Genomic DNA, 25,347 nt, shown 5'->3' with positions numbered 1-25,347 from the left:
TGCTGTAAAAAAAAAAAAAAAAAAAAAAAAGACTGCCATTTTTACTGCAGAGGGCAAATTTGAATCTGTCAGGTATCTCAGACATCCAGCTGTATCTGGAGAAGCATCTTTTTTTTTTTGCCTTGATAGATTTAAAAGATTATATAGAACGAGCATTCATGTTCCCACCTTTTGCCTCACTTCTTTTTAACTCCTTGTGTAGAAAGTGTAAACTATCAGCCACCATCTTGTCTGCCTTCTCGTCATGTTTTGTTTAGTCTCACAAAGCTTATCGGAGCAGACTCTTGAGCCTGAGCCCGTGTAGGACTTGTACTTTCAGCTACAGTAGAGCGCCCTTCTGCATCACGTAACCAAAACATAAACATGGAGAATGATTTGACCTTTCACCTTTTCCCATGATACTCTCTCTCTCCACTGTCCATCTGGATTTACTTGAAACCAGAGTCAGGCAGGAAGCGAGCGATGTGCCTCTCATCTGTGATGAGACTGAAGACTTAATTTCACAACAGAACATCATCACCAGTTCAGAAAGCTGCACATATTTTTCATTGATGATTCATTGATGTTATGAAGCTTCACATCTGACCACATTATTCCACTGAACTCATATTGTCTCGTAGCATGCCAGCTGGCTCTGGAGTTGAACAGCAAGTGGGCACAGGCCCTTTTTTTCCTTTGTTTGTTTCTCACAATGTTTCACTGTTATGTCGATGGGCATATTAGGCTAATATCAGCCCTCTTTGAATAATGGGGGGATACACTCCATTCAGTGGTGGATGTTTATATTAATTGTGACCAAAGTGTCAAATAAAGGGGTTGAATGTATGTAGGAGTAATCACTGGGAGCAAAAGACAAAGGCTAAGAGAAAGAGGTTGAACTGAGGGCTAGTGTTAGATGAATATGTTTTTTTTTATCTGTGACTCATGCAAAGCTATGCTAGTGGAGTCCAAGAATAAAGATATAGAGCTTTAAATGAGCATGATACGTCCCTTTTAAAGAAAGACATTGTGACTCATTCTCCAGAGTATCTCCTAAAAGTTTGAATTGGCATGGTGTTAAAATGTTCAAATTCCCAGGTGTTCTTTCACTCCAGGCTAAAATAAAATCATACTGGAACTCAACAAAGCCTCATTAACTTTATTAGATGTAATCGTGTAGCTATCAAAACGTTGAATTATTGCATAAAAAAGGTGCTGTGGACCATTAATCACGCACACACTCCTGCACAATTTGTCCTCATATAGTGAGTAGAGGACTGGTGAATCAGCCAAGCTCTGCGTTTTAAAAGCACTCGTGGGAAAAATAAGACGAAAAAAAATAAATCATAAATACGACAAAGAATTTCTGGAAAATATGTGCAAGTATGTGTACATGTGCTGGAGTGTGCATTTTTTTAACTGGTAGTAGTTTTTGAGGTCAGCTGTCTGAATGCACTCCAGTCTTCAACACACATCACTCCTCTTTATAATGCTGGCTCTGCTGTTTTTCCACACTGAAACGCGTTGTCATGACCTGGCATTATGTACATATGTGTGTGTGCCAAATGCAATGTCCAGATCACACTATAAGTAGCGCAATAATGAACAGAAAACAACTGCGGAGGGCATTTTCTCAATTAGAAAGCAGTTTCAAGTCAGTAAATGTGTATATTCAGCAATGTGTGTCTGATAAATGCCAACACTTTGACGATAATGGGACTGCTTCCAACACTGTAAGCTGTTGAGTTTATGGAGTGTGCATTAACCTAATAACCCCTCGCTTTCTGTCTCCCTACTTCCTTACTTTCCTCTCTCTCTCTCTCTCTCTCTCTCTCTCTCTCTCTCTCTCTCTCTCTCTTCCATGTAACTCTAAATCTATCCGTTTCTGTTTGCCTTTCTCCAGGTATCTGTTTGCCCTGCAGATAAAACGTGACCTTGCCTGCGGTCATCTCATCTGTAACGACACCAGCGCTGCTCTCATGGTCTCCCACATCATTCAGTGTAGGTGCAAGACACACATGTACACACATACACACACAGAAGGCGTGAATCAAATAGGAAACAACATGCAGCTTGTTGCGTCTCATCTCTGAATATATGCCTGAGTCACTTTTGTGTAAAAATCACTATAGCAATCAGACTAGGACGCAGAAATATTATTGTAACATTTTCAACGCGGCAGAAGTCTGATCTGGATGCTATCAGAATAATGTAAAAGCTGCAGCAGCACAAGGTGCAGTAAAATATTCACAGAGAGAAATGAATCACACATTGTCCATACTGTAAAAGCATACTCTATAAATATATCACTGTTTGCACAAAGGAGGGAAAAAAAGTCAGTTTAATAAAACATGAAATAATAGACTGTGAATGAGACAATTTTACAGTCTTTTCCCCCTTGTGATAAAGAACCAACAAGCTTTACAGACAGCATGTAAGTAAGTAGGAATTTAACATCTTGTCATTCTATATTTAGGTAAAGACAAAGACAACAAAGCTGAAAAATAGATAACATAGATATAGAAACAACAAATTAAGAGAAAGAGACAAAACAGTTTTTCTATGTTTGTATTGTGTATGTGTACACAGGGTGAATGGAATGAGGAAATGAATAATGGGTAATAAGTTACTTTATATGCAATCAGGTGGTGGTTATGCACAGTACGTAAAGCCTGCTTAAATATATAATTAAAGTAATGGATGATATCTGTACATGTTATTGCTCATTTTGTGTTTTAAACTGATATAAATGTGTATTATTTGTGTACCAGATTACATTGAAATGCAAGCATGTGGCTCTTTCTATAAATGTCTTGTCATGTCTGAATAACAAAAAGACATTATTTTAAGAGGCAGATTAAACCAGCAGTGTTACATTTTCCATGCCTGACTCTATAAACACATGACAGATTATTCCTTCGAGGTTATATTCAAGCTGCACTTATCATGACCACGGTGTCGCTAGTTTAAGTGTAACCCAGTCAGGTTGAAAATATCCTCTATAAACCACAAATATAGCAATTCAATAGAAAGCTGTCTTATATTACATTTAAAAATAACAATAATACTAATGGGGATTTTTTTTATTTTGTGATTGAACATCTTGCTCACTCCAGCAGGGCAGATGCTCACCAGCATGAGATCATGATCCCAGATGATCCTGCTGAAGGACTCACTACATTACCCTCCTGTCACTTTTTCTTTATTCCATTATCCTGTCAGCTACATAAAGTACCAGTATCCCCTCATATTTAAAACCAGTAACATTCATGACAGTTGAATGAAGTGAACACTGTATGGGAGCATCTGTGTTCATCTTTGTCTATTGTTATTCAGCACCATATGTGGAGGATATAGAATTTATGGATTCACAGACAGTGGCGGGCTACAGCGCAGCATGCTAAAGGATATCGCTCGGTCGCCGTGGTAACCATCAGTACTATGCTGGTGCACCTGCTGGTGGTACAGTATGAGGGTGTATTATTACTGATACTGGACCAACGGAGACACGCTTCATCTGATCTACATGGGGTGTTATGCCCCAGTCTAGGAGTGCCTCGGACATAACATGAATAGGCCCAATCTTCCCCAAATGCCAAGTAGTCACGAGCAAAATTGGGTTGTAAGGAAAATGTATTTACACAAATATATAAATGAACCTATAGATATAAATAAAGTACAAGACTGAATTATTAATCTTCAGGGTGGAATAAGGCCAAAATAACAAATAAAACAATCCCATATAGAAAGTAAGAAAATGCCCTAAGAAAACAAATGACAAAAACCAGTCCATCCTTACTACTCAAAAGAAACTATCAAAACTATATCTACTCAAAACAAGGTTCAGACAGAACAGAAGTGTGGCCGGTTGGGAGAGGAGGAGGACGGGGAAATGCCTGCTGCCACCAGACGGCCGCCATCTTGGCTGTTTTATATCAGGTGCCTCCTGGCTGCAGCCAACCACAGGCCAGGGCATGAACCTCTTCTGCCAATCGTCGCGGCGTCATGGCACACTCCTATCTGCATGTAAAAATCAAAAGAAAGACACAGGGCACACAAACGCACACACAGCAGACCGAAACAAATGACCACTGTCATAACAGGGGAAAAAAGATTAGAACAGAGTAGAAATGAAAATGTACAGATAAAATAAAGTTAAAAAATGTATATCTTCTTTTCGTTCAACTCACCTTGCTCCCGTCTCCTCATTTTCACATCAACTAAATATTGAATATTCTCCCTCTCCTCCCACCTCTCTTTTCTTTCCTCATCAGCCGAGATAGGAGACTTCGATGAGACCCAGAGCTGGCAGCATCTCCTCCACAACAAGTACCTGCCCGACCAGGACGCCATTAGGGACAAGATCACTGACTGCCACCGCAAGCATGTGTGAGTTTTTGAGTTATGTGCACACACAACCATATGTGTGAGGTTGAAAATGGGATTACATGGACAACATGAGGCCAAGACACAGATGTTACCGATAGTGGAAACACTACAACATTGACTTTATTTATGGTGGATTGGTCAGATACTGTATTAATATGCAGTGTTTTAATCACCACTATAAGGAAAATGTGTACTTCTATGTTAAGAATGTAGGTCACTCTATTGTTGTTTACCTTGAAATAGCTGATTAAGATTATCCCTGCTTGGAAAACAATACTGATCTGCTTTAGTCTGATTGGGGATCAGTTTCTGGGTGGCATTAAGCTGTAAGGTGTCCGGAAAGAGATTGTTTTTATCATCAACACAGGGCACACATACTGTACTTCCACAGCCTCACACCAGATAGTTATCTGTTTATTCACACTAACTAAAACACACACCCTTAACACAATTACACCCGACCAATTAGTCTCGCTTCTGCAGAGATGTTTATCTTTTTAAAGGGTGGGTCCATTATTTTTCTTTTTATATCATTCTGTAGCTTCCCAGTAGTGTTTATTTGTATTCATATCTGAAAATTCCAATTTTGGTCAAAGTACGCATGTTTTGGTGTCAAAATGCCAGTTTCCTCTAAAAAGTTTAGCCAACGTGACCCTACGCTAAACGTGCTGACAGACACACAAACAGAAGGAGCACACACTGTTGCTGCTGCTCTCTCCAGCTCTGCTCCTGACACTCAGCAGCTCTCTGTCCCTCTGCTCCATCCAGTGCCTTTTTAAACAGACTTAGTGCTACCACATTGCTCACAGTATATCTGGACAATATTTCATGCTCTAACATTCAGTGAGCGAGTATGTCAGGACGACACTGTCAGTGAGCTGCTTGTGGATGTTTCCATTTCAACAACTCAGAAAAAAAATGCAGCTGGAGTCATCCTTTAACCACAACTGCACACATACTCTCACACACACACACACACACACACACACACACACATACTCACACACACACACACATCTAATCTCTCCCCTGCAGAGGTGGCTATCTGCAAACACACTGCTTGATGCTCCCTGTATGCCCCCGGGACCACATACGCACATACAACACACACAACACACACCACACACACCACACACCTCTCCTCATTTACATTTTAACTGTGCTTTCCCTGTCGCTGTTTGGAAATACAAGACAAACACTTTGTTTTCTCAGGATGTAAATTCCCCTTAAAACCATCAACCGCAGCTAAGAGCTGGAAACCAAACCACTGACTTGTTGGTTATTAATCACGGTCACTCTGCAGGCTCCTTCTCTTCACAACCCATACCTCCAATCCCTCAACCTCCCCCTAGCCAACACAGGAAGGAAGTGGCTAATTCAGCAGCTCATACAGGAAACAGGAAGCTATTTTCAGATTTGTGAGGAAACAAACTTCTTTTGTGGCAGATTGTTGTTTTTTTCACCCTCTGTGGGCATTGCGGACCCTGATGTATTTTGAGATACTTACAGTAAATTCATGACTTAATATACTAAAACAAGCTGGAATGGGCCACATCTAACATCTGGCACATGCAAACAATGGCACATGACAGCTTATTTAAGGATACTAATTTCCCTAAAGGAAAGTGCACTAAAATATCCCCATGGCTGTTGCCTTGGTAACAAGCACCCACCCACCTACAGCTGAGAGAGTGTTGTTGTGGAACAAAGAGAGGATAAACAGTTTCTTTTCTCCCTTGTGCTTGACAATAAATTAGATGACAGGCTGCTGATTAATTTGTACGTTGATTTATGGATAATTGACTGATCTCCTCCCTCCCTCCCCAGCGGCCAGACCCCAGCAGAGTCAGACTACCAGCTGCTGGAAATTGCCCGGCGGTTGGAGATGTACGGCGTTCGTCTCCACCCGGCCAAGGACCGAGAGGGCACTAAACTCAGCCTGTCTGTGGCACACACTGGGGTGTTGGTTTTCCAGGTAAAACCAAAAAGAAGCGGCTGCAAATCTCTGTTTGAACACACCAGCATGAGTTGTTAACTTCTTCCTGAGAATGGGAATACATAATGCTTTGTAGTGGTTTCTTGGCTAGTCTTGTTTGGCTCCAGTTTTAGAATTGACTTTAAATTTATCTGCTCAAATCATTGTTTGGCATTTGATTCATGTACTTTGAGTGAATACAGACACATGAACTGAGACAAGGTCCCAGAAAGCTATGAGACTGCACATTCAAGTTTAAAAATAGTCACCGCAAAGCTTCAGTCAGCATTTCATGGTTTAATGAAGGCCATGCCTTGTTTGAGACTGATCTCACTTATGTTTGTAATCAAAGAGAAAATGCATCCTCGTTTGACCAGGCTGACTCCAATTATGTCCTGACTGCACAGTTTCTTCACCCTGAAGTTTTAAAAGACTGCTGGGATTTTGAAAATTCAGCTGATATGACAAGTTGGTTAATTAGTTCATGAGGTTTTGTGGTGAGCCTCCACCCAGCTTCCCTCACCCAAGGCAGAAGAATGTACCTAATGGTAGTATGTGCCTGTACTCAGCTAAATTTAAGTGTGGCACAGTTCATATATAATGTACTATGTGTCTTAAAATTCATTTTGGGACATAAATGATTTATTATGGTTTCCTTAGAAGATGTCAAATGATTGCACTTCAAACTTGCCCTTTTTGTTGTAGTGTTTATGAATATTAACCAGTAATCTCTTCTCCTTTTATTCAGGGATACACAAAAATTAACGCATTCAACTGGTCCAAAATTCGCAAGCTCAGCTTCAAACGTAAAAGATTCCTTATCAAGCTGAGAGCAGACCCTGCTGTAAGTTACTTTCTCTCATTTCTTGCTTCTTTTTCTCATACTTTTATTCCTCCTTTTCTGCATATATCCACTTATTTAAATATCTGTCCTCTCGTATGCATCTTACAGCAAAACGCCCCCCACCATGACACGCTGGAGTTTGCCATGGCCAGTAGGGATTGCTGTAAGATCTTCTGGAAGATTTGTGTCGAGTATCACGCCTTCTTCAGGCTCTTCGAGGAGCCCAAGCCCAAACCCAAGCCCATCCTTTTCACCCGTGGCTCCTCGTTCCGCTTCAGGTAAAAGCTTAAAAGAGGACAGGAAGCTACCACATTTGCATGTATCTTTTACTCGTTTTTCATCATTTGCCTTTCCTCTGTTTGCGTCCCATGTTTTTGCAGTGGTCGAACCCAGAAGCAGATCATTGATTATGTGAAAGATTCAGAGATCAAGAAGGTTCCATTTGAAAGGTGAGTCATTTGTGTGGCGCTGACACAAATAACTGCATGAGACAGACCCAATCTAGCAAGAACACAAACCGTGAATCTGATTTCTCAGTTTGTGGATTCATTGGACATGGTTTGCTCTTATCTGTCCCTTCTTCTTTTTTCAGGAAACACAGTAAGATTCTGTCCAGTGGCAGCATGACCCCTCAGTCGTCTTCCTTCAGATCACAAGTGCCAAAAGAGGTAATACACACTTTAACACCAACAGACAACTATCATACCATACCTACCTGAATTTTACAGTCCACAGTTGTTTTTTATATGCACATATTTACAGACTCTCTATGTCTGTTTTCATTGATTCACTTTATCTTTCTTTTACAATCTGGAGCTGCAGTGTGGCCAAAAGTACAAACCAGTTTTTGTCCTAAGCAACTCCAGGGAGCAAGTGTGCGTGAATGTGTGTTTTCTCTCTGCTCACTGTCCCCCAGGCAGTTCTCGGAACTACAAATGTATTCAGACTCAGTAACTCAGTAAGAGCCCAGTTAAAAAGCTTCTCTTCAACTCGCTGCTTTAACCCATCACTCCCTTTCCCCTCATTTGCAGAGTGCCACATCTGTCCCATTAGTAGACCAGCCTGACTCAGCCAGACTGGCCCATCAAGTTGAATCTAATGGTTCAGAGGAGCTGGCAGCAGCTACATCCCCCACCAACGGTTTCCACGATATACAGGTGGCGCCCCGCTCGGACCCGACTCAGCCCCGACAGAACCACCACGGCACCGGATCAGCACCGGACCAACAACTCCTCAACCCAGGTCCATCCTGCAGGGCAAACAAAGGCAGCAGCTCCTCTATTCCTTACATAGACTGCAGCGACATAGACAGTGAATGTGATGTGACAAAGAACAACAGGTTTACCAGGGGCTACAGCAGAGCAAATGACAGCAATGAGGATGAGCAGTGTGCATATAAGCATGGGGGTAGTATCGGTTGCAATGGGGGACAGCCTGGAAGTCTGTTTGGGGTTGTAAATGGGTTCTACCACACTAATCACCAGGGGCTGATGCAGCAGAATCAACAGCAGGTTATGATGGGGCTGCAGCAGCAGCAGCAACAAGGTATGCTGGGTAACAGAAATGCAGTAGATCAGTCTCCAGGGTCAAACAAGTTAAATATGAGTCACGACTTGACAGATGATGAAATTTTGTCAAACGGTGGTTCTTATCAAGGTCGCCTGCCGCTCCACAGCACGCGTCTGGATGAAATCTTTCAGGGCTTAGACAAGCGAAGTGTTGCGGTAGGGAGGCCGTTAGGAACCGGTACACGCAGTCAGTGCTCCAGTCCGGTGATCAGTAGCTTCCACCACCGGACGAACTCGCTCAGTCACGCCGAGATGACGAACGGTCACGGTCAGCCTCGCTCATCCCCACGCTGGGATGACGGTGGACATTATTTCAGTAAACGTCCAGGGGTGATGCCCGTAGAGACGCCCACTGTCCCGCCATCACCCCACCCGATGCCGCTAAACCACTACGGCAGCTACTCCCCAATCACCTCAAACCGCACGCCACCACATTTGGCCAAACCGTACAACAACAACAACATTCGCAATCGCTCCGATACTGATCCATTCATTCTCAGCCAGCTGACATCCACCCCCGTCCACCACCATGATCCACATCGTTCCGGGTTGCACGCCCAAGCTCCTTGTTCTGCTCCGATGGAGCGAAGAATGATCATAACTAACGGCAACCATGCAGGGAACATCATAGTTCCAGGTCAGGCACGGTCCAATACAGTGCAGCGACTGTTTGGCCGTCATGGAAAGCCTGGTCACAGCATGGCTCATAACAACCACAACAATCTAAATCAGCCTGTCCAAATGATTGACGGCTCCACCAGCAGTGGCACTGACACCAGTGACACAGAGTCGGACACCGGGAGCAGCGCGTACAGCCAGCCATTAATGTACGGCAATCCCGCTGCCGTCAGCTCCATGAATTCGGTTCACTCGAACGGCTTGAACTCGTCCCCGATGGCTCGCCCTAAGTTTAACTTCGGGAGTCTGCAGCTTGAGGAGGGGGGCGACGTTGAGGTAGAGGAGGAGGAAGGGTGTTATCGCTTCACTGAGGAAGATATAGGCGGACGTGTTTTCAGCTGCTGAAGGAGAAGAGATCTATGATAATGAATAGCTGAAGGTCACATTAGGTGTTATGATGCACTATAAATATAAAGAATTGTAACATGTGAATCTCGTATATTACAGATGAAGGCTGGTTTTGACTTCCTAGAGAATTGTCTAAAATGTATCAGATAGCTACAATAATGAATAATTATTAATAGCTCATAATTAAAATAGAGAACCTTATATAACCAAACACACATTTTAAGGTTCAAACATATTTTAGAAGTATGGGAATTTACATTTCTGACAAATTTCATGGGCTAATTAACCTACTTTTCAAAGCCACAGAGGCTTATAATTATATTTTGTTTCTAAGCCCCATGATCTTTTGTATTTAGTATTCAAATCTATTCACAAACTGGTGACTTAAAATGATCTTTACACATAGTAAAAGTTTTGCGCTGGCTGTTTGTCAAAGGGAGAATCCGTTTGAAAAGTTTTGGCACAATTCTGCCAGAAATTTAAAAGAATCAGCATAGGAACTGTTTTAAGGATTATAATGTGCCATAATTTAAGAAGGATTGTATATTCAGTGTAGATGTGTATGTGCAGATGAATAATACAGATTGTGTAGAGAAGTTAGGATATTGTAGATTTTGAGGGGAAGAATATTTCTACAATTCACCCTCATTTTTCATTAAGGTAAACACTTGATAGTATTGGTATTTCAGTCAATTCTTTTTTAGGAGAAATTAGGATTTTTCAGACTGTTTTGTGAATGAGAAAAAAAATTGTTATTGCTGCTGATGTGTTGAAGCAAAGAGAGATCAGTTGATTTTTCAGTGGCGTTGACTGAAGGTGAAATTTGACCGAAAGCTGTCAAGCTGAGGATCTTCTGCCTTCCTGTGTCACTATACGCTAATAGCACGACAGTACGTTTGTAGTAATAAAGTTTCCTAATGTAGCATTTTCTCTAAATCGACCTTTTCTAATTATTTGACTGTTGTCTTGTGCAATAGAAGGGCTTTAAGATAATAGCTGATTAAGGGATTTCAGTGGGAAGTTGTGGAGTTTTAAAGGGGAACACTGTTTTATGTCAGATGTGATATACAGTTTGTCTTAAGAGCAGCTGTGAATCGTTGAATTGGGAGATATTCCTCTTGAATTGTACAGTAACGTTCTTGGTAGCAAATGGATTGTACTTAGAATAATATACCTGACTCGGTAGGAAAAATGTGTCTAATGTGTAAGCTATTTGAATCTGTTGGAGAAGGAGTAGTGCTGAAGCTAGCAGCCGGTAAGCTAGTAGCCGGTTAGCTGACGTCCTTTTCTTCTTCTGAGCACTTTTTCATACTTTCATCCGGTTTCTCTTCTCGTGTGGGCAACTTGCACTGTAATTTGTTCGTGGTAGAGACTTTTTGTAGTAAATCTCTTTTGTATTCACTATTAGGGAGGACAGTGTCCCAAGAATTTGCATAGACTTGTATCAGTTGAAACAAACAGGATCTTCTAATCTTTATATCTGTATTTTTGATAATATTTCATAATATTTGAAGCTGGTCTTTTTTCAATCTTTATTTCTTTCTATGTTTCTTTCTTTTCTGGTCTTACACACACTTCTAAACATTATAAGGAACAATCAAATATGCCAATCATCGTCCTTACACTTGTGACCATCCACAGCTGTCTGCTTTGCTTGGCTTGTGCTACAACCTCCAGCAAAAAGATAATTCACTGTTATCTTTCTTTGGATGCAGTTTTCTCCTCTGTTACAGTTTTATTGTAGTTTTCGACAAAGACAAGCTGCTGTCTACATTCCTGTCATTTGCTGGCTGTCTGCTCACATGGCTTTTTTATTTTTAATGCAGTACCCACAAGCAGTTCAAATTTATTAAATTACAATTAGCACACATGCTTTTCTGAATTTGGAAATATGCCCACAAAATATCCAGAATCAGGGCTAATTTCAGAAAACTGTGTTAGGAATCTACAAGGTGACATAACTTGGACTAAATCATCTGTATCTTATCAAACGTTGTTACTCTCTTAAGCCAAACATCCTTTTCTTTCCTCAAACCTTCTTCTTGAAACAAATGTTCATGCTTCATGCTTTGTAAATGCGCTGTTTTTAAGCATGTTTTCTGTTAGCTGGGAAGGGGGGGGGGGGGGGGGGGAATGCTCCTCAACACTGTTTTCTCACAATTTCCCTTTCTGTTTTTTTTTTCTAAATGCATGTTAACCAGGCAAGGCTGCTTTTCTGTCATTCTGCGCTGTTTTTGCTCACTTTGCCACTCAGTGTTTCTGTCACGGGGCTCAAAATGGTTCCAAATGTTTGAGAAGCATTGGGTGCACTACCACACAAACTAAACAACTCTAGAAATGTTTAGTTTTTCTTGGTATTCATCTACTCACACCAGTTAAATTGTGGTAGATTACAGCTTTTATGCCTTTTTTGATACTACACCCTCATGATGAATTAACTGCACCCTGTCTTTTTCAAATTTTTAGATACCATTTGTGTGTTTTGCCCCAGATTTCCTCACTGTACACAAGGAAGAAACAACATTGACTCAGCTCCAGTGCTCTTTTAACAGCGAGTGAGAGGGCGAAGCTAGACAGAAACAAGTAAAGTTAAGATTAACGCATAATGTAAGTGCAAAAAAAAAAGAAGACTTTTGAGAGTTAAAGCAATTTTATTTTGTGAGGAAAGTTTGAGTATTGTCAGAAGATGGACACACACACACACACACATACATACATACATACACACATACATGAATACTGGAGCTGAGTCCACCTTGTGTTCCTTTTCCACTGCCTGTCACCGAATAGCACTTGCAGCAAATCACTTCCATTGATGCGTTTTTGTGATATTTTTAATGTACTGTACATACAGTATCAGACTGATAGATTGTGATTTTGTACTCATAATGTAATTTGTATGTTTATGGAGTTAATTAAATCAGAGCCAAATTTGCTAGATTTACTCAAAAAAAAGATTGTAGTCTCTTCTGCGGTGTTCACACTGTTATGATGTGATCGTATTGGACTGACAGGCTGCTTAGGCTACAGTAAGCCTGGGTGTTAAAAAGGTGTAAGCTTGCATTTTGGCATCACATCTATGCTTCTATTTCTGTTTACATAACACACTTGGTATGACTTATTTTAAAGGAATACATGGCTTTCTGCCATTTGGTCTAATTTTGCGATTTTTGAGGATTGAGATGGCAGCTTTACTTTTTTGCAGCGTCCTGTGTTTATTTGATTTTTCATGCATGCCGAGGCCGTCGCAAGAAGTGTGTGCTGAGTGCACGAAGCATTAAATCACAATAAATACTGGACATGCAAACTGCTGCTGATCTAGCTTGCTCTAAAAGTCTTTATATTCCTGTACAAAAGAAAGCATTGAAATGACTGAATATATGGCCTAAAGACGCACTGACTCACTGGTTTTCTTTGTCACTCTTGTTAACACTTTGTATTTCTGCACACCTGTCCTTTTTTTTTCTTTTTTAATTATTTTCATCCGCAAACATCTGGATTTTTATTCTTGTCTCTTGAGGTTTTACTCTTTTTCTTTACCCTTCATTTCTCTTTTTAACACTGTAACTGATTGTGTGCACTAGTGTCAATAAAAACAACGACCTTGTACGTTCGAAGAAAAAGGGACTCCAGAATTTTCTGTAGATGGACACAGTGTCCAACGACCCTCTGCCCCACCCCTCATCCACCTGCGCCCACCTGCACACCCTCATCCTGCTTGATCTGTGATCCCTCCCTGTGTCTTGTGTCGTGGTAGCTAGACTGTAGAGTAGTGGTTGTTCGTTTCGTGCTCCGCCTGATGCACCCGTAATTGTCATGTTTTCTAGCTTGTGTTACCTCGTTGTGTGTCGCCTGTTTTTATCGCTGCATTAGTTGTTTTTTATTTCTGTGTGGTGGTAAGTTCTTTTATAGCACCCGTCACAGATCCGCACTCAGTGGTTGCCATGGTTTTACCCATGATCCAGTTTGGTGCATAAAGCCACCAATCAGTGGACTCTTTGGAAACTTTGCACCTGGGCAAGTATGAAGTCACAACTTAGTATTTGACCATGTAGTTAACCTCTGTAGTGAATCTAGCTGTAGTGAAAAGTAGGTTAATATCTTTATTCTTCTGTCCGGATGTTGGTATTTTCTCATGTTAGTTACTTCAACTGCAATCATTCCAGACTTCTATTAAAAAACAGGCAATTTTAGCTCAATATCAATGGATAAGAGATCATATCTGTGTGCATTGTAAGGGAACTAAAACGGCATATGTGGTGATAATACTATTTTTCTGTTACATAAACTAGTTTACATTGAGTTACAAGGAGTAAAGATGTGCTCATAACCTTATTTATTGCATCGGTATGTCTTTTACACACCCTTATAATGCACAGATATGCCCTTTATTAAAAGTCTTGCAAGTAAACTGACTTGTATAATCCATAGCTTCTTACTAACCTCTACTACTTTTCATTTTCTTCTTTGTATTTATTCCCTTTCACTTTGGCTTGTGAACCTTTTCAGATGGAGATCCACATAGAGAAATAGAGTAGACTGGTTCAGACACAAGGGACCCTGGTACTGTGCATGTCATGTACCAAACTACCGGAACATGACATAGATTGATTTTGTAGGGTTGCATAATCCTGAAATTCATTGCCATAAAAGATGTTTACATATGGAAGAATTATTAAGGGGATATGCTTTTTAAATGGTGAAAATATGTATGGGGGTGAAGGTAGAGAACCTTTTCCACCACTGGAAAGTGTGTGGAAAGAGTGAAAATGTCTCTGCAGGAATTAAATGATAAGGAATACATTTGTTGGCAGTGAATTTCATCAAAGTAGCTGATTTACAATCTGTTTTATCACTTATCCTCTCCTACCATCTTCTCCCTTATCTCACTCTTTGTTCTATTCCTGTCCCCCATCTCCATCCCCCCTTCTATTTTTTTCTGTTTTCCTCTCCTCCCCCACAGGAAGCCCCGGTTCAGAGGACTCTCCACTGGGAAGTCCCTGTGTGGTAGTTAACGGGAACGGCTCGGTAAATGGACAGGGCATGGGCGGCACCAGTGTCCTGGGTCCATGTCAGAGTCCCGAGGGACGCCAGCTATCGCCGCTCACCAGCCCGCTGCTCACTGACGCAGGATATGTCCGCAACGAGGATGAAGAAGAGGCGAGGAGGAAGGTGGGTGTGCAGTCGGGGATTACAGATGCTGATTTGATTTATTTTTTTAATTTCGTCAACCAAGTTACAACCCATACATCCATTTTCCACTGCTTTTCCAGGGCCTACAAAGTCATACACATGTCTATTCTGTTTACATAATAATTACACAAGTAAACTGATTTATGGCAAAATCAGGAAAAGAACATGATTAAAGTGAGAAATGCACCTTGTTTACGTTCACTTCTGCAAGAAACTCTGAAAGCTTTTTAGCTCCGTACATGTGCCAGGAACAGTGTTGTTTTCCCATTCTATGCCAAAAAGCAATCCAACAGATTTCCTGCTGCCTCCAAAAGTAAATGAGGACTGGTGGCAAAAAGTAAACAATCCCCTAGCCCACAGCAGTGCAACAACATCAATAAGAGGAAAGATACATATTTAAAAATTAATTTAAAGGATAAAAACATGTAAATCCCAAAGAGGAAAAACAAACGAACAGTTAGCAGCACAGTACATTTGGAGAGAATTGCATGCTCAGTTTGACGTTGGCAGCTGGTGAACCAGACGATCATAGACATATTTTCCTTTGCGCTCCATATGATGACACAGATGTAAAAGAAAAACACCACATAGTCAGAATGATCAGTAAGACATCTACAGTATATGTTTGAAACTGTTTTATGTAGAAAGAAAATAGAGATGTATCGATGGATTGATTGATGGACAGATGGATCGATCTCTCTGTTGTTTTGTGTCCAGAAGTTTCCCACAGACAAGGCCTATTTCATAGCCAAGGAACTGTTGACCACAGAGCGGACCTACCTCAAAGACCTGCAAGTCATCACAGAGGTAAGGAGGACATTTCTAAACATTTCTATAGTTTTCCACACACACCCCATCATATATCCATCTCTGCCTCGTCTGTTTCCGTGTCCTCTGCTAAGCGTGAGGCCGTCCTCGTGTGGCTGAGATAGAAATATTCATAAAAGCCATCTGTGTTAAGACCAGGAGCTAGACTGGCCAACTGTAAACACATTCTCTGAAGTAGACAGTCCTGCATAGCATGCATGCAGGACTGGGAGCCAAAGTTGGTCTCTTTAAAGATTTAGCCTTGAGTCAAAACTGGTTATTTAAAAGTCAGATGGGGACAGTGAACCGAAGTTGGTCGTTTTAAAGCTTATGTGTTGGGACAGTGAGTCAGAGCAGCTTGACTGTTGGGATCCAGATGTGAACATGGTGTTTTTTATAACCTGAATATCGGGAAAGTGAGCTCATTTTGGTCTTTTTGAAAGCAATTAAAGTTGATCGTTGTCTTTGTTGTCCTGTGACATTAATATTACATGGTGGTTCCAGTATTTGGATTTTTTTTATTCCTATCCCAAAAATTGGCTTTTATGTTCATTTAGCTTGGCCCTCGGGGGAAGACCCAGGCTCAACATCGGCAGGACAGATGACAGATAAAAACATGGCTGCCAAGTTGAATACACTGGATTGCCTTGTGCGAGAAAGACTTTCATCCTTTTGTTTTTCACAAGAGAGCATTACAAAAGTGTAAAATGAGCTTCTTTCAAGCTGTAAAATGTGTATGTTGTTTGTTCTTTCCTGCTTTAAATCTCCATAAACATGACGTCTGGATCCTAAATCCTTGGATAAAAGTGCAGCTTAATATGGGTCAGACGTTGCTTTTTACATGATTCCACTTTACTGTCTGTCTGTTAACAATAAACGAGAGGAAAATCAGCAGCAGGAGTGTAAAGAATGGAGACCACCAATTGAGAAAACACAGGTTCCAGCCCTGTATGGTAGACCCCATCACCTTGACCCCTGACCTTGCTGTGGACTGGAGAATGAAATTATATTTCCCCTGTCCTCTGTCTTTTCGTCCCTCTCAGCTGTTTTTCTTCTCGACAGTAGTTTCCAACTTCTTTGATGTGGTAGGAAGGCGTGTGCTGGTGCTTTTTTAAAACCTCTTAAATATTTTCTTTGGCTGGCACCGCAGAGGCCTGAAAATCCCACACCCCTCCCTCTCTCTCTCTCTCTCTCTCTCTCTCTCTCCCTCTCTCTTTCCCCTTCTGTCACTCTTCCTCTCTCTCACTGAGTCCCTCTGTGAAACAGCTGGCCGGCCTCCTGTCTGCACTAGCTGTCATAATCGTGCGTGATTTACTCCGAAGGGGAATTCAACACCTCAGTGTCAAGGGTTGTGGTGTAGTCGCTCGGGGCCATGAGGATCACGGTGTGTGTATAAGCTCACTGATGGTTATCCCTGGTGCAAACAAATGTCAGGATGCTTTCAAGTCAAGCCACTCGTTTTGACCTCTGACCTTCTACTCAGGGCTCTGTTGGGATCATCATAGTATATTCTGTGTTTTGTCTATTTCCACATACCCATAGGATCACTCAGTGTCTGTGTGGATGGATTTGGATGTAGAGTATGTACAAAAGCTTATATACAGTGTATTTTTGTGTAGTTAACGTAAAACTGTTAAACTCCAAAATATAAAAGATTTTATTACATAAGAGAAAGAAAAGCAATAAATCTTCAAGTGAGAAGCTGGAAAATTGAAAATAGATGCTGATTACTGTCTTGGGCAGGGTTCTCTGATACAGTCATAAGGAATCCTCCAAATGTAAACTTAAAAATCACTCAACTTGAACCTTTGTGGATGTTTTGATTACTTGCCCCGAGAGCTACACCCAGACAAGACACACAGGCAGCCAGGAAGAGAAAAGGCTTGGTTAGAATTGGAAAACATTACGTATATCAAAGGTACAGCAGTTGGAGATGAGCCCAGAGATGAACTTAATTTGTTGCAGTTTAGTGCTCTGATTCACTGATGTAACTGATGTTTGTGTGTGTGTGTGTGTGTGTGCGTGTGTCTACGTGTGTGTCTTTGTCTATCCCAGTCTTTCCAGGGTGTTGCAGGGAAAGACGAGGCGTTCCCAGACTCCGTTACCAGCCTGATCTCCACCAGCTACGATCCGGTCTACAAATTCCATCAGGGATTCCTCAAAGAGGTGGAGCAGAGGCTGGCACAGTGGTCAGTGTCTCCGTGTCTTCCCATTCATAAAAGAGAAACGCCTTTTTACTTTTACCTGGTCATCAACGTGCACATACTTGCAGCAAACACATTCATTCTGGTCAGAAAGGAGGTCAGAGGCCATTTAATACATATTTACTGAAGATTAATCTAAATACATAATAATAAATAAAGAGATGAATATTCAAAAATAAATAAATAAAACATTAATTTAAAGATCTTAGCATCATGGCTGTACAATGTTTACGCAGTTTGTCTTTTACTGGAACCATTTGATAGATATTAAGTTGATTTATGGTCTTTCAATGCTGGAAAATGCTGCAGACAGTTTAGTAATGTTGGAGGAATTGCAAGTTCAGTTGAGTTGATGCAATGAAACAGGATTACTGGATGTAAACAAAACACATTCAGGAGAAAAATGTGAGGCATTTTAATACCAGATTAGTGTTTGGTAATTCACTGTCGTTGCTTTAACGGTAACCAATGCCTGCTGAGAAACCCCAAAAAAACCTCAATGCAGAAGGAGAAATAAGGTGATCACACAAAGAGTCTGGCTTGCTGATGTGACATGAAGTCTAATGTGAGGCTCCAAGTCCTCTTTTCCTCCTGCAGGAATCTTGTGTGTGTTATTTCTGTAATGACAGACAGCAGAAACACACACACACACACACACACACACACACACATACAAATGAACCACGCTTTTGGCAAGGGCCCAAGGACTTGCTGGTAATGATGAATTGGATTGCGGGGGAACATTTTCCAGTCCAGTGTGTGTGTTGCATGCATGTTTTTGCTACTCTTTGGGACCTTTTTCGGTATGAACACAACCATGTCGGGACCAGTAGTCCTCATGGGAACCAAATCCCAGCCCTGATGAGGCAGAACGTCATTTTTGAGTTCCTGGTTTAGCTTAGCGTTGAGAGTGTGTGTGTGTGTGGGCTGTCATAGGCTACTTTTGGGAATAAAATTCAGACATAGGACCAGTTAATTGGAGACAGCTTGTCCAGTGGGGCTGATTTTTGTGTCAGTGGTTAAGGTTAGGGAAGTAGCGGTAATGGTTAGGATAAGTCTCCAGGAAATTAATGTAAATCTATGTAATGTCCCCAAAAGTGACCATGAGCTGATTGTACATGAGTGCATGTGTGTGTGTGACAGAAACTCAGCTCTGGTCTGACATCTACTGGTGAATAAATGTTACTGCATGTGAAAAAATATCTTCATTTCTTTCCCCTCTCTCTCTAATTCAGGGAGGGTCGCTCCAACGCTCACATTAAAGGGGATTATCAGCGAATCGGTGACGTTCTACTGAAGAACATTCAGGGCCTGAGAGTAAATAAACAACATTTCCTTGTTATTCTACCGTAGCTGTAAAAAACTGGATTACAGGTGTAGAAAGTATCTTTATCTCTCATGTATTTTTATTAACTCTTTCTCATCTCTTTTGCATCTGCAGCAGTTGACAATTCATCTCCAGAAACACTCAGAGTGCCTGGTGGAACTGGAGCGAGTCTGTAGGTAGGTGCATGACATAGCGCAGCACAGCTATAAGAAAGCAAAGGTCAAAGGTTACTGGGTGGCATGAAACAAGAAAATAAATGCACGCAGCTGTGTGTTTAGCAGTCCAAACACTGAACTGAGGTCACTAGAATGGTCAACATTATTAAAGTGAGACATTTGCTTTCAAAAGTCAAATTTTAAAAGAAAAGCTACTATTCATCTTTACTTAATAATGAAGTTTATTTTTATATTATCAAAACCACAGATTACGTCTTACAAGGAATAAAGGAAAAGAAAAAGTACACTTACAAATCCATATACACATACAAACAATGAATGCTGAACCATAGAAATTTAGATCTGGTCATTAATATATAGCATATATTACATATGCATTCATTATTATCAATTACACACATGCAAATAAATAGGAATAAAGGATTAAACAGTAATAATCATAAATGTTATGTTTATTTACGATTTTAGGTGGTTGCTTTGCATGGGAAGATATTAAAACTTTCTTCTCTCTAAAATGAGCATGTTTATAGCAGTTATATTATTTAGGACTGTACCAAATACAACCGAGAAAAATTTAAAGGATACCATGTTTAATACAGTGAGCTAGGTGGGACACAATGTCAGTTTATTGAATAAAGATATGACAGACAGTTATTAGCCCAATAAAGTCTCCTTTCATACATGAATTGCAGATTGAGTTACTTCACATAAATTGCATAAAGGCATTTAAAGCACTTAACAAAACAAGCAATAAAATGCAATAAAACTGAGTGTAAGTAACACTTCAGTCAGATACTATCCTGTAGTGGAGGTGATAACTCATTCAGGGCCTTGTAAACTAGAAATAAAATGTTTAAAATCGATTCTAAAAGAGATGGGAAGCAAGTGTAAAGATTTTAAAATGGGTGTGATGTGCTCTCTTTTGCTTGTTGTGGCTAAAAAAAAAGTTGGTTTTATTAGTAAGAACAGGTGGAGTCAAATAATAAAAGGGAAAACTGATATTAAATAGAGAAAGTACTTACAGAGCAAGTAGTAGACCCTAACCTCTCCTCTCTGCACCTCAGGTCCAGTCGGAAGGCAGAGGCTGTGTGTCGGGAGTTTGAGCAGCAGAGGGTCTGCTACCTCCCCCTTAACATCTTCCTCCTCAGGCCTCTCCACCGCCTGCTGCACTACAAACTCATCCTCGAGAGGCTCTGCAAGCACTACCCGCCCACCCACGATGACTTCAGGGACTCCAGAGGTGATTGTGTGCCCTTTCTTTTTACTACCTCCACCTTCCCTCAGTCACACATGTGTAGTATTAAAGTGTGTTAACTTGAATTTGTCCCTGTTCCTTCCTCTCCAGCTGCTCTGGCCGACATTTCGGAGATGGTGCTGCAGCTCCAAGGCACCATGATGAAGATGGAGAACTTTCAGAAGCTCCTGGAGCTGAAGAAAGATCTGACCGGCATTGACAACCTTGCCTCACCCGGGAGGGTAAGAGTCTTTATTTTTATTTAACATAGGACAGGAAACAGCTTGATGTTGTTAGTATGAGTGACTTCTATGCTTTTAATGGTTACTCTTTGTGATTGTGTTTGACTTACAGGAATTTATCCGGCTCGGTTGTCTCAGCAAGCTCTCAGGGAAGGGCCTTCAGCAGAGAATGTTCTTCCTGGTATGACATTGAAGCTACTTTTCAAGCTGGGTTTAATATTTGTGATGGGAATAATGTAACCCCTGCTTTTTTCTGGCTGCCCCTTCTTTCCTTCCTCCCTTTTGATGTCTTTGTCTTCTCTCCAGTTCAGTGATTCCTTGTTGTACACCAGTAGAGGGATGACCCCGTCCAACCAGTTCAAGATTCATGGCCAGCTGCCTCTATATGGCATGACGGTATATAAAGACATCTTTTTTTAAAAACTAGATTGTATTTGAAAATGTATCCAAAAAATCCAAATCAATGTCATTTTCTCTTTTAGGTTTTCTCTGAAATTGTGCTTTATTTTGAAATCCAAGCTTGTTTTCACATCTTATGATGCTAAAATGAAAAATATTTTCCACAGCACATCCTGGGAAAAAAACCTTGGCTGGTATTTGTGTGTGTATTGAAGCTTTGATGACGTTTGTGTGTATTTGCAGATCCGAGAAAGTGAGGAGGAGTGGGGAGTCCCTCACTCATTCACCTTGTTTGGACAGCGCCAGTCTGTGGTGGTGGCTGCCAGGTATGCAACCAAACACATTAAAACATGAACTTACTCAAAATGAAGATAACAATGATACAATTGAACAAAGATGTTAAAAAATTCCAGTAAACATAATCATTTAAAATGAAGGGAAAGAGTGAAAGCATTACATGAACAAAGAGATCAAATAAACCATAAATCATCCATTTTTAATGGAAGTGATGTGCGTCTTAGAATAACAGTTTTAAAGATTAATACAGGTCAGCCTCATTAAAAATAAATTGTCTTCTTTGCAGGACTCTGCTCTAACCCTGCCACAGTTCAGTTGTCCTCCAATTAACTTGGACTGTGTGACCTATTTTCCATTCAGTTACTCATTCACTGATTAAAAAGTTTCATGTGTGGCTGTCGAATAGAGATTTTGTACTTTTCTAATTTCTAACTTCATTGGAAAATTTTAGGTTACTATTTCCATAGCATGCCGCTACATAACCGTTCTGCATTAAAACTCTTTCTCTCTTTCTTCCTCTCTGTGTAGCTGTGCATCAGAGATGGAGCGGTGGGTGGAGGACATCAGGATGGCAATCGACCTGGCGGAGCAGAGCAGCAGTCCTCAAAGTGACCTTCTCTCCACCAGCCCCACTGACAACAGTGAGTCTGTGCTCAAATCACAACCTTTTAAATAAATCACTAATTTGGCACTCACAATAACAAAATGAAGAAGTTTCTGTCTGACCCTTTAGTTATAGTCTCCTTTACTTCTTTAGATTTTTCCCTTAGACAAGACAGACGGCTGCTTTTTGCACCTCATGAATTGTTCCAGGTTTCCTTTCATCATATTTTTAATGTCACCTGATACATGGAAGTCTCTGCACCTCACTCTCTCCTCTTCATCTTCTCATTCTTTATCTTAAACACCTGTCACCATCTTCAATGAAGTCTCCGCCTGGTGACCTTTGGTTTGACGTTTCCATTGTCCTGCAGCTAAATCGCCCCTAATGTACATTTTAAACTCAAACTGTTAAAGAGTATTGGCTTACAAGTAATAACAAAGGGGTATTTTTTCCTTCTTTTTCTTCCCCCAGTTTGTATTGAAATTGCTTTGATCACAATTTTGGCACAGCTCTTTGTCAAAAGAATCAAAAGAGCTTCTTCTTCTTTGGCTCTGCTTGTGTACACATTTTTAGACTTTTAAGAACTAAATCTTAACATTTTATGCATCTGTCAGGATTTAATTTGTGTCCCGGTTTTTATATATGTCTGTTTGCTGTCAGAAATCAATAAAAGTCACTAAAATAGCAAGCAGATTTGTAATGCTGAATGTCAAGGCTATAGCTGTCCTAAATAATATCTGTTAAAACCAGATTGTTGTTACAAGTCCAATAAAAGGTTCAGCATGTCTATAAATAGTGCAATCTGACCAGAAAAAAGCCAAAGCCAGAAGCCCAAACCATGTTTTTGTGCAAATGTGTCCAACAGCGCAGACTGGAAATGCTCACCTCCAGCTGCAACCAGTTACACATAACATTAGTCAGCCGTGCGTAACAAAGCAATCATCAGGAGCTTGTTTCTCCAGAAGTTTGGTGATGTGATGCATCAGTCCACAACCAGTTCTTCAACAACCGTCGTGAATGTAATTGTTTTTTAGCTTTCTTTAAAGCGACACTGTCCATCAGCAATGAGGTGTTGAGTTTCACGAGATAGCATACGAGACTCTCACAGTACTTCTATTTCACCAAAATCAAGAATCTGAGACATTGTTTGCTGTTCAGATTGTAAAGCTCTGTGAGACAGATGTATGATTGTAGACTATAAAAATGAAATGGAGTTGAAACACCAAACTCCAAAACCCCTGTGTAATGGAGTGTTAAACCAAGTACAAAGCATTACACTTTTTATTTAATTTCCCATCAGCTGGTAAAAATAAGAAAAGCATTTTATGTTTTTCCCCCTTTTACTACCAAATTTCCCAGAGGCAGAAATAATTCAGCCTCAACTGGCAGAGACAAAGTTAGCACACTGACAAACCCAAATGTCAATAAAACAGCTCCAGTCAGAGTATAATACGTAACATGTGCATAATAAATATGTGTGAATTTTCTTAAGGCTGCAGTATATTATATTTGAACTCTCCTGTTGTTCTCCAGAGCTGTCGGAGGACGGTGGAGCCGAGCAAGAGTCTGAGGAGGAGCTCTGCGGTTCGCGCTCATCTCTGGAGCGCCAGGGTCACCGTGGTAACACCACCGTGCACGTCTGCTGGCATCGCAACACTAGCGTATCCATGGTGGACTTTAGTGTTGCTGTGGAGGTACCAGACTGTGTTTGTGTTTCTAAATCGCCTTCTGTCTAAACATCACATCTCTGTTTCTCCTCTGAAGCTTGTAGCTGTGGAGTCCAGTCGTCTGTTTTTGTCCAGTGTGTACTTTCTGTCCTGGTCTTCTTCCTTACAGGCAAAGGAACATTGAGTCAATGTCCTTTGTCTTACTTTTCTTCTCATGTCTGTGTTTTTGGCCTTTTCTTTCCTCTCTCCATCTTTACCTCCATTTGTCTCTCTGTCCACTTCACTTCCCCCTCTGTCTGTCTACGCTGAGGCCAGTAGTCCGGCCAGTGAGTTGATGAGGCCCTTCAGAGGCAGACTTCAGGGGTCCGAGTCTTTCTTCTCTGTGGTTTGCTGGTACAGAATATACAGCCTGTCCTTTAGAGACACCTGCTGGAGTAGAGAGGTACTGTAATAGTCACAGCTGAGGTCTGACTGTACCAAATCCACCACAAACCATAACCTAGCCAAACAAGTTAAATGTTAAAGAGACTATTTTCTGAGCCTAAATTAATGTTTTTTCCCCCTAAACTATACTCACTGTCATGACAACTTGCTCACACAAACCAGACAACCATTTTAAAGTGGATGTCAGAATGTAGTTCATGTTGTAGGACCACAATCTAAATGTTCTGACATTTTACAATCTAACATCTATGAATTAAGTAAATAATCATCAGATTAATTGATATTGGAAAAAATCGTTATGTGCAGCTCTATCATATTTCTTCTGCATGAATGTTGTGTGTGAATCAATGCTGTAACCAGACCAAGTTTAACATCTTTTTTCTACCTTTAAATGTTATAATGGGATCAGCTGTGTTTGTGTTATTTGAATCGGTTTTCTTCCTCCTGTCTTCTCTCCTCTTCTTTGTTTCCAGAACCAGTTGTCAGGTAACCTGCTGAGGAAGTTTAAGAACAGTAACGGCTGGCAGAAACTCTGGGTGGTCTTCACCAACTTCAGCCTCTTTTTCTACAAGTCGCACCAGGTTAGATACTTTTTAGTAGATTTTTTTGAGCTGCTGTGTCTGTTTATCCCCGGTTTAATAATGTAACATTAGTTTGTCAGTCAAGTTAAACAGTTACAGATGTTAATTGAGGTCTGCCTGCAGGATGACTACCCTCTGGCCAGCCTTCCTCTGCTGGGCTACTCTGTCACCGTCCCATCTGAGTCGGAGAACATCCACAAGGACTACGTCTTCAAACTTCACTTTAAGTCCCACGTCTACTACTTCAGATCGGAGAGCGAGTACACGTTTGAAAGGTACAGAGTCTAGCTCTACAAACTTAATCTAATCTGTCCCGTGTTTTATTTGAATACAGTGTTGACATTGCTGACAAGTCTGTAGGTACCCTTAAACCATCGGTATAATAAATAAC

At 40.8% G+C, this 25,347-nt stretch overlaps 1 protein-coding gene across 1 annotated transcript in view; it reads left to right on the top strand.

The window, feature by feature from the left end:
• LOC128354366 (FERM, ARHGEF and pleckstrin domain-containing protein 1-like) overlaps positions 1–25,347 on the top strand; it is a 49,807-nt gene that overhangs the window by 23,248 nt on the left and 1,212 nt on the right. Inside the window, exons 5-26 of the mRNA XM_053314602.1 lie at positions 1,883–1,980; positions 4,254–4,368; positions 6,196–6,343; positions 7,092–7,187; positions 7,296–7,465; positions 7,568–7,636; positions 7,780–7,855; positions 8,219–8,429; positions 14,745–14,953; positions 15,692–15,781; positions 17,837–17,970; positions 19,221–19,302; positions 19,427–19,488; positions 20,553–20,728; positions 20,834–20,964; positions 21,077–21,145; positions 21,271–21,360; positions 21,607–21,689; positions 22,189–22,301; positions 23,798–23,958; positions 24,849–24,956; positions 25,080–25,231. Of these exons, the coding sequence (XP_053170577.1) occupies positions 1,883–1,980; positions 4,254–4,368; positions 6,196–6,343; positions 7,092–7,187; positions 7,296–7,465; positions 7,568–7,636; positions 7,780–7,855; positions 8,219–8,429; positions 14,745–14,953; positions 15,692–15,781; positions 17,837–17,970; positions 19,221–19,302; positions 19,427–19,488; positions 20,553–20,728; positions 20,834–20,964; positions 21,077–21,145; positions 21,271–21,360; positions 21,607–21,689; positions 22,189–22,301; positions 23,798–23,958; positions 24,849–24,956; positions 25,080–25,231 (2,643 nt within the window). The remainder of the gene's footprint in view (positions 1–1,882; positions 1,981–4,253; positions 4,369–6,195; positions 6,344–7,091; positions 7,188–7,295; positions 7,466–7,567; positions 7,637–7,779; positions 7,856–8,218; positions 8,430–14,744; positions 14,954–15,691; positions 15,782–17,836; positions 17,971–19,220; positions 19,303–19,426; positions 19,489–20,552; positions 20,729–20,833; positions 20,965–21,076; positions 21,146–21,270; positions 21,361–21,606; positions 21,690–22,188; positions 22,302–23,797; positions 23,959–24,848; positions 24,957–25,079; positions 25,232–25,347) is intronic.

The sequence above is a fragment of the Scomber japonicus genome, chromosome 24 (assembly GCF_027409825.1).
Source record: "Scomber japonicus isolate fScoJap1 chromosome 24, fScoJap1.pri, whole genome shotgun sequence".
NCBI classification, from domain to species: domain Eukaryota; kingdom Metazoa; phylum Chordata; class Actinopteri; order Scombriformes; family Scombridae; genus Scomber; species Scomber japonicus.
This window is presented reverse-complemented; position numbering and strand designations above follow the sequence as displayed.